Genomic DNA, 9,528 nt, shown 5'->3' with positions numbered 1-9,528 from the left:
GAGGTCACACAAACTGCAACCCATAGGAGCAAACTGAGGGATTCATGTTTTACCTGTCCTGTCTACGGTTGCATTTTATGATGCTAGAAAATGTATACATTTATATACCATACATTGGTCATGTCATGGTTTCCTCATCAACAGCATGGTCATGTCATTGTTTCCTCATCAACAGCATGGCCATGTCATGGTTTCCTCATCAACAGCATGGTCATGTCATCGTTTCCCCATCAACAGCATGGCCATGTCATGGTTTCCTCATCAACAGCATGGTCATGCCATGGTTTCCTCATCAACAGCATGGTCATGGTTTCCTCATCAACAGCATGGTCATGTCATGGTTTCCTCATCAACAGCATGGTCATGTCATGGTTTCCTCATCAACAGCATGGTCATGTCATGGTTTCCTCATCAACAGCATGGTCATGTCATGGTTTCCTCATCAACAGCATGGTCATGTCATGGTTTCCTCATCAACAGCATGGTCATGCCATTGTTTCCTCATCAACAGCATGGTCATGTCATGGTTTCCTCATCAACAGCATGGTCATGTCATGGTTTCCTCATCAACAGCATGGTCATGTCATGGTTTCCTCATCAACAGCATGGTCATGTCATGGTTTCCTCATCAACAGCATGGTCATGGTTTCCTCATCAACAGCATGGTCATGGTCTCCTCATCAACAGCATGGTCATTGTTTCCTCATCAACAGCATGGTCATGGTTTCCTCATCAACAGCATGGTCAGGTCATGGTTTCCTCATCAACAGCATGGTCATGTCATGGTTTCCTCATCAACAGCATGGTCATGTCATGGTTTCCTCATCAACAGCATGGTCATGGTTTCCTCATCAACAGCATGGTCAGGTCATGGTTTCCTCATCAACAGCATGGTCATGTCATGGTTTCCTCATCAACAGCATGGTCATGTCATGGTTTCCTCATCAACAGCATGGTCATGGTTTCCTCATCAACAGCATGGTCATGGTCTCCTCATCAACAGCATGGTCATGGTTTCCTCATCAACAGCATGGTCATGGTTTCCTCATCAACAGCATGGTCAGGTCATTGTTTCCTAATCAACAGCATGGTCATGGTTTCCTCATCAACAGCATGGTCAGGTCATGGTTTCCTCATCAACAGCATGGTCATGTCATGACTCGCTGTTCTCTAAAGAGGTGCAATATTTATGAGTTATGATTTCATTACAAGTATCACGTTCCAGGCTGACTACATATCAGACGTTCCATTGCATCAACCAATGGTTGCGTGCAGTCGGGCATCTGATCTGCTGATACGCTATTACACACCTATCTAGGTGTGTTGAACTCTGGCAGGCTTCTGTAATGTAGTCAGCCTGGAACGTGGCCAAAGAACAGCATAGGTACAAACCTTCGAGACATCTGCCCACGGCAAGTGGCACAGATTGATTGACCTGAATGGCGGATGAGACAGAGGGTACATCCAAGTAGTCTAAAGTGACTTCCTCTTCATGTCCACGCCTATGAGGCATCCACCATTTTGTTTTCTCCTGTCCAGTATTTTGAGATGAGATTGGATGAAGGAAATGAGACAAGATGAGGAAGTCACTTTCAATTTTCTGGTTTTATAAAACAATTGATTTGGATGGTTTTTGAAATCTTGTGGATTTAGACGACTCCAAAACAGTGTTTCGGTCAAATGTACTTTGGCGTGAAGTTTTAGTACTGTAGTCGTCGTGTATCCCCTCTGAACATTACCATTCTTATCCTCAGTCCGGCTCAAGACAGTATGTACCCCCCCCTCTATACAATAACAATTCCCCTGACTAGCTAAACATAGCTATTGTTGACACAATTCTACAGTTGAACCATAATAACTTCACTGTTCACTGCAGGTTTGTATATTGATCCGGAGTTATTCTCTCTGTCAGTACTTCCCAACCCAAGTCAGGTTTGTATATTGATCCGGAGGTATTCTCTCTGTCAGTACTTCCCAACCCAAGTCAGGTTTGTATATTGATCCGGAGGTATTCTCTCTGTCAGTACTTCCCAACCCAAGTCAGGTTTGTATATTGATCCGGAGGTATTCTCTCTGTCAGTACTTCCCAACCCAAGTCAGGTTTGTATATTGATCCGGAGGTATTCTCTCCGTCAGTACTTCCCAAGTCAGGTTTGTATATTGATCCGGAGTTATTCTCTCTGTCAGTACTTCCCAACCCAAGTCAGGTTTGTATATTGATCCGGAGGTATTCTCTCCATCAGTACTTCCCAACCCAAGTCAGGTTTGTATATTGATCCGGAGGTATTCTCTCTGTCAGTACTTCCCAACCCAAGTCAGGTTTGTATATTGATCCGGAGGTATTCTCTATGTCAGTACTTCCCAACCCAAGTCAGGTTTGTATATTGATCCGGAGTTATTCTCTCCATCAGTACTTCCCAGCCCAAGTCAGGTTTGTATATTGATCCGGAGTTATTCTCTCCGTCAGTACTTCCCAACCCAAGTCCTCGTGGACCAAGTGGGTTGAAGGCTAGCAGACTGATTTAATCAGGCGTGGCCAGTTTACGGGATACAATAACAAAAAAGTTTAAACATCTGATGGTTCTCCGAGGAGAGGGTAACCAACTAACCTACTAACCTGACAACCAACTCTATGGGCCTGACAATTACACCTTTCCTATGCCACTTGTCAGTAGTTGGTATTCAGACTTACCTTACTGCAGGTGTGTAACAGGCTTTGAAGGCGTGGCTCCCTTGCGAGGGCTGAATACATTTAATTCAAAAGATGAAAATTCGCCCACTTTCCGGCTAACAGATTTTCTCGTGGAGTTTTTCATTCAATGTTCAAAATATATTAGGGCTCAAATGCAAGAACGATCTACATATATGCATATTCATAAAAAATATTCTGGTTTTAGGAAAGTATTTATGAATCATAAAAACAGTTCGTTTTTTTACGCACAGAAGAAAGACACGGATAGTGGCTGATATTTAACATGACAGAAAAAAGAACCCGAGAAAGTCAGGGTAGCCTATAATTAAGACGTTAGAAAGTACCCATCTCTGTAAGATAAAAGGTCATACAATTTAAATTTCTGCTTAACGGCACATCATTCTCATAAACTTCCCTGTGGGAAAAGTTGATATGATTCAGTTTGCTGCCATTATGACCGGTTTCACATTTTGTCTCCAGCGACTATAAAGGTCAAATAGATCTGAAACATTTACATTACATTTAAGTCATTTAGCAGACACTCTTATCCAGAGCGACTTACAAATTGGTGCATTCACCTTATGATATCCAGTGGAACAACCACTTTACAATAGTGCATCTAACTCTTTTAAGGGGGGGGGGGGGTTAGAAGGATTACTTTGGCTTGAAGTTTTAGTACTGTAGTCACCGTGTATCTCCTCTGAACATTACCATTCTTATCCTCAGTCTGGATATCCTCAGTCTGGCTAATATCAATTGTCATTGATATTTACATTTCCCTTACCCATGTACCTCTAGCTCACATCAATGTATAAATTACTGTGTAATAGACAATGGTGTTAATACACATCATTTTAATCCCCTTTTTCTCTCCAATTTCAATCTTGTGTCATCGCTGCAACTCAACCAACGGGCTCGGGAGGCGAAGGTCGAAGTCGTTCGTCCTCCAAAACATCACCCGCCAAACCATGCTTCTTAAATTAAAAACACAGACATCCAAATACACCCCCCCCCCAAAAAAACATGAAATATAGGATCAGTCTAGCCTTTAAGATCATAACTATATGGACTGGGGGGTACTGATCCTGGATCAGTCTTTAAGATCATAGCTATATGGACTGGGGGGGGGGGGGACTGATCCTGGATCAGTCTAGTCTATAAGATCATAACTATATGGACTGGGGGGGGGGAACTGATCCTGGATCAGTCTAGTCTATAAGATCATAACTACATGGACTGGGGGGGGAACTGATCCTGGATCAGTCTAGTCTATAAGATCATAACTATATGGACTGGGGGGGGCTGATCCTGGATCAGTCTAGTCTATAAGATCATAACTATATGGACTGGGGGGGACTGATCCTGGATCAGTCTAGTCTATAAGATCATAACTATATGGACTGGGGGGGGGGACTGATCCTGGATCAGAACTCCTCTACTCAGATCCTCTGTTAGCTATAAGATCATAACTATATGGACTGGGGGGGACTGATCCTGGATCAGTCTAGTCTATAAGATCATAACTATATGGACTGGACTATATGGACTGATCCTGGATCAGAACTCCTCTACTCAGATCCTCTGTTAGCCCATATAGTGTAGTATTATGACCAGACTTACAGTTGTTTCAGACACACAAATTAGAAAATAAAGATTGATTGAGTTGGGAGTCAAATGGCACCCTGCCACCAGAGCACTATGGGGCTCTGGTCTAAAAGTAGTGCACTATGTAGGGAACAGGGTGCCATTTGGAAAACATGCAGGGTCAAGGGGGTCATTCGGAGACAGAGCCGTGGCTAGAACTTCCTGCTTGTTGCTTCTGACGCTTCAGGTAATATTTCTGGAGAGGGAAAGAGAGAGAGAGAGGGAGAGAGAGGGGAATAAAGAGAGAGGGGGATAGAGAGAGAGGGGGGGGATAGAGAGAGAGATAAAGAGAGGGGGAGAGAAAAAGAGAGGGTGATGGAGGTGAAAGGTAGAGGGTATTAGCCACATAGTTGTCCGACAGGACTGGTTATTTACAGGCCTAATAATGAAATCAGTCAATTCCCCGTATCAAACTAACAGGTCCACGTATCAAACTAACAGGTCCACGTATCAAACTAACAGGTCCCCGTATCAAACTAACAGGTCCACGTATCAAACTAACAGGCCCCCGTATCAAACTAACAGGTCCCCCGTATCAAACTAACAGGTCCCCCGTATCAAACTAACAGGCCCCCGTATCAAACTAACAGGTCCACGTATCAAACTAACAGGTCCCCGTATCAAACTAACAGGCCCCCGTATCAAACTAACAGGTCCCACGTATCAAACTAACAGGTCCCACGTATCAAACTAACAGGCCCCCGTATCAAACTAACAGGTCCCCGTATCAAACTAACAGGTCCCCGTATCAAACTAACAGGTCCCCGTATCAAACTAACAGGTCCATGTATCAAACTAACAGGTCCCCGTATCAAACTAACAGGTCCATGTATCAAACTAACAGGTCCCCGTATCAAACTAACAGGTCCACGTATCAAACTAACAGGTCCCCGTGTCAAACTAACAGGTCCACGTATCAAACTAACAGGTCCACGTATCAAACTAACAGGCCCCCGTATCAAACTAACAGGCCCCCGTATCAAACTAACAGGTCCCCGTATCAAACTAACAGGTCCCCGTATCAAACTAACAGGTCCACGTATCAAACTAACAGGTCCCACGTATCAAACTAACAGGTCCCCGTATCAAACTAACAGGTCCATGTATCAAACTAACAGGCCCCCGTATCAAACTAACAGGTCCCCGTATCAAACTAACAGGCCCCCGTATCAAACTAACAGGCCCCCGTATCAAACTAACAGGTCCACGTATCAAACTAACAGGTCCCCGTATCAAACTAACAGGTCCCCGTATCAAACTAACAGGTCCCACGTATCAAACTAACAGGTCCCCGTATCAAACTAACAGGTCCCCGTATCAAACTAACAGGTCCACGCATCAAACTAACAGGTCCCCGTATCAAACTAACAGGTCCCCGTATCAAACTAACAGGCCCCCCGTATCAAACTAACAGGTCCACGCATCAAACTAACAGGTCCCCGTATCAAACTAACAGGTCCCACGTATCAAACTAACAGGTCCCCGTATCAAACTAACAGGTCCCCGTATCAAACTAACAGGTCCACGCATCAAACTAACAGGTCCCCGTATCAAACTAACAGGTCCACGCATCAAACTAACAGGTCCCCGTATCAAACTAACAGGTCCCCGTATCAAACTAACAGGTCCCCGTATCAAACTAACAGGTCCCCGTATCAAACTAACAGGTCCCCGTATCAAACTAACAGGTCCCCGTATCAAACTAACAGGTCCCCGTATCAAACTAACAGGTCCCCGTATCAAACTAACAGGTCCACGTATCAAACTAACAGGTCCCCGTATCAAACTAACAGGTCCCCGTATCAAACTAACAGGTCCACGTATCAAACTAACAGGTCCCACGTATCAAACTAACAGGTCCCCGTATCAAACTAACAGGTCCATGTATCAAACTAACAGGCCCCCGTATCAAACTAACAGGTCCACGTATCAAACTAACAGGTCCCCGTATCAAACTAACAGGTCCCCGTATCAAACTAACAGGTCCCCGTATCAAACTAACAGGTCCCCGTATCAAACTAACAGGTCCCCGTATCAAACTAACAGGTCCCACGTATCAAACTAACAGGTCCCCGTATCAAACTAACAGGTCCCCGTATCAAACTAACAGGTCCACGCATCAAACTAACAGGTCCCCGTATCAAACTAACAGGTCCCCGTATCAAACTAACAGGCCCCCCGTATCAAACTAACAGGTCCACGCATCAAACTAACAGGTCCCCGTATCAAACTAACAGGTCCCACGTATCAAACTAACAGGTCCCCGTATCAAACTAACAGGTCCCCGTATCAAACTAACAGGTCCACGCATCAAACTAACAGGTCCACGCATCAAACTAACAGGTCCACGCATCAAACTAACAGGTCCCCGTATCAAACTAACAGGTCCCCGTATCAAACTAACAGGTCCCCGTATCAAACTAACAGGTCCCCGTATCAAACTAACAGGTCCCCGTATCAAACTAACAGGTCCCCGTATCAAACTAACAGGTCCCCGTATCAAACTAACAGGTCCCCGTATCAAACTAACAGGTCCCCGTATCAAACTAACAGGTCCCCGTATCAAACTAACAGGTCCCACGTATCAAACTAACAGGCCCCCGTATCAAACTAACAGGCCCCCGTATCAAACTAACAGGCCCCCGTATCAAACTAACAGGTCCCCGTATCAAACTAACAGGTCCCCGTATCAAACTAACAGGTCCCCGTATCAAACTAACAGGTCCCCGTATCAAACTAACAGGTCCCCGTATCAAACTAACAGGCCCCCGTATCAAACTAACAGGTCCCCGTATCAAACTAACAGGTCCCCTTATCAAACTAACAGGCCCCCGTATCAAACTAACAGGTCCCCGTATCAAACTAACAGGTCCCCTTATCAAACTAACAGGTCCCCGTATCAAACTAACAGGTCCCCGTATCAAACTAACAGGTCCCCGTATCAAACTAACAGGTCCCCGTATCAAACTAACAGGTCCCCTTATCAAACTAACAGGCCCCCGTATCAAACTAACAGGCCCCCGTATCAAACTAACAGGCCCCCGTATCAAACTAACAGGTCCCCCGTATCAAACTAACAGGTCCCCGTATCAAACTAACAGGTCCCCGTATCAAACTAACAGGCCCCCGTATCAAACTAACAGGTCCCCGTATCAAGCTAACAGGTCCCCGTATCAAACTAACAGGCCCACGTATCAAACTAACAGGTCCACGTATCAAACTAACAGGTCCCCGTATCAAACTAACAGGTCCCCGTATCAAACTAACAGGTCCCCGTATCAAACTAACAGGTCCACGTATCAAACTAACAGGTCCCCGTATCAAACTAACAGGCCCCCGTATCAAACTAACAGGTCCCCGTATCAAACTAACAGGTCCACGTATCAAACTGACAGGCCCACGTATCAAACTGACAGGTCCCCGTATCAAACTGACAGGTCCACGTATCAAACTGACAGGCCCACGTATCAAACTAACAGGTCCCCGTATCAAACTAACAGGTCCCCGTATCAAACTAACAGGTCCCCGTATCAAACTAACAGGTCCACGTATCAAACTGACAGGCCCACGTATCAAACTCACAGGTCCCCGTATCAAACTAACAGGTCCCCGTATCAAACTAACAGGTCCCCGTATCAAACTAACAGGTCCCCGTATCAAACTAACAGGTCCCCGTATCAAACTAACAGGTCCCTGTATCAAACTAACAGGTCCCCTTATCAAACTAACAGGCCCCCGTATCAAACTAACAGGCCCCCGTATCAAACTAACAGGTCCCCGTATCAAACTAACAGGTCCCCGTATCAAACTAACAGGTCCCCGTATCAAACTAACAGGTCCCCGTATCAAACTAACAGGTCCCCGTATCAAACTAACAGGTCCCCGTATCAAACTAACAGGTCCACGTATCAAACTAACAGGTCCCCGTATCAAACTAACAGGTCCCCGTATCAAACTAACAGGTCCCCGTATCAAACTAACAGGTCCCCGTATCAAACTAACAGGTCCCCGTATCAAACTAACAGGTCCCCGTATCAAACTAACAGGTCCCCGTATCAAACTAACAGGTCCCCGTATCAAACTAACAGGTCCACGTATCAAACTAACAGGTCCCCTTATCAAACTAACAGGCCCCCGTATCAAACTAACAGGTCCCCGTATCAAACTAACAGGTCCCCGTATCAAACTAACAGGTCCCCGTATCAAACTAACAGGTCCCCGTATCAAACTAACAGGTCCCCGTATCAAACTAACAGGTCCACGTATCAAACTAACAGGTCCCCGTATCAAACTAACAGGTCCCCGTATCAAACTAACAGGTCCCCGTATCAAACTAACAGGTCCCCGTATCAAACTAACAGGTCCCCGTATCAAACTAACAGGTCCCCGTATCAAACTAACAGGTCCCCGTATCAAACTAACAGGTCCCCGTATCAAACTAACAGGTCCACGTATCAAACTAACAGGTCCCCTTATCAAACTAACAGGTCCACGTATCAAACTAACAGGTCCACGTATCAAACTAACAGGTCCCCGTATCAAACTAACAGGTCCCCTTATCAAACTAACAGGTCCCCGTATCAAACTAACAGGTCCCCGTATCAAACTAACAGGTCCCCGTATCAAACTAACAGGTCCCCGTATCAAACTAACAGGTCCCCGTATCAAACTAACAGGTCCACGTATCAAACTAACAGGTCCCCGTATCAAACTAACAGGCCCCCGTATCAAACTAACAGGTCCATGTATCAAACTAACAGGTCCCCGTATCAAACTAACAGGTCCCACGTATCAAACTAACAGGTCCCCGTATCAAACTAACAGGCCCCCGTATCAAACTAACAGGTCCATGTATCAAACTAACAGGTCCCCGTATCAAACTAACAGGTCCACGTATCAAACTAACAGGTCTAAAAATATACCTTCTAATATAGATTATTCTTCTTGGCTGCGTCGTCCCCCCCCCCCTCCACCCCCCCCCCGTCAGCCCGGCCGTTTATACCTGCATGTTCTGATAGTGTTGCAGACTGCTGCAGTGGGTCTTCTTGGCTTTGTCTTCGCTCCCGTAGAACAGAGAACACAGCTTACAGAAGAACCCTGTCTTAGGAATCACAAAGTCCTGGCCTGGAGAGGAGAGAGGGAGAGAGAGAGAGAGAGGAGATGAGAGAGGGGAAAGAGGAGAGAGAGAGAGA

The 9,528-nt window shown here is 45.5% G+C and overlaps 1 protein-coding gene across 4 annotated transcripts in view; it reads right to left on the bottom strand.

Moving 5' to 3' along the window:
* Positions 1-2,891: 2,891 nt before the first annotated feature.
* The window catches only part of LOC139561709 (zinc finger protein 638-like), a 46,374-nt gene continuing 39,737 nt past the window's right edge, over positions 2,892-9,528 (bottom strand). For all 4 annotated transcript variants that reach the window (XM_071378965.1, XM_071378964.1, XM_071378966.1 and 1 more), the window contains 2 exons: positions 9,339-9,460; positions 2,892-4,532 (listed from right to left, as the gene is read on the bottom strand). In XM_071378965.1, coding sequence (XP_071235066.1) covers positions 4,467-4,532; positions 9,339-9,460 — 188 coding nt within the window. In that variant the 3' untranslated portion in view covers positions 2,892-4,466. The remainder of the gene's footprint in view (positions 4,533-9,338; positions 9,461-9,528) is intronic.

This window comes from Salvelinus alpinus, chromosome 31 (assembly GCF_045679555.1).
Source record: "Salvelinus alpinus chromosome 31, SLU_Salpinus.1, whole genome shotgun sequence".
NCBI classification, from domain to species: Eukaryota; Metazoa; Chordata; class Actinopteri; order Salmoniformes; family Salmonidae; genus Salvelinus; species Salvelinus alpinus.
Note: the sequence above shows the minus strand (reverse complement) of the source record. Positions and strands in the feature narration are given on the sequence as shown.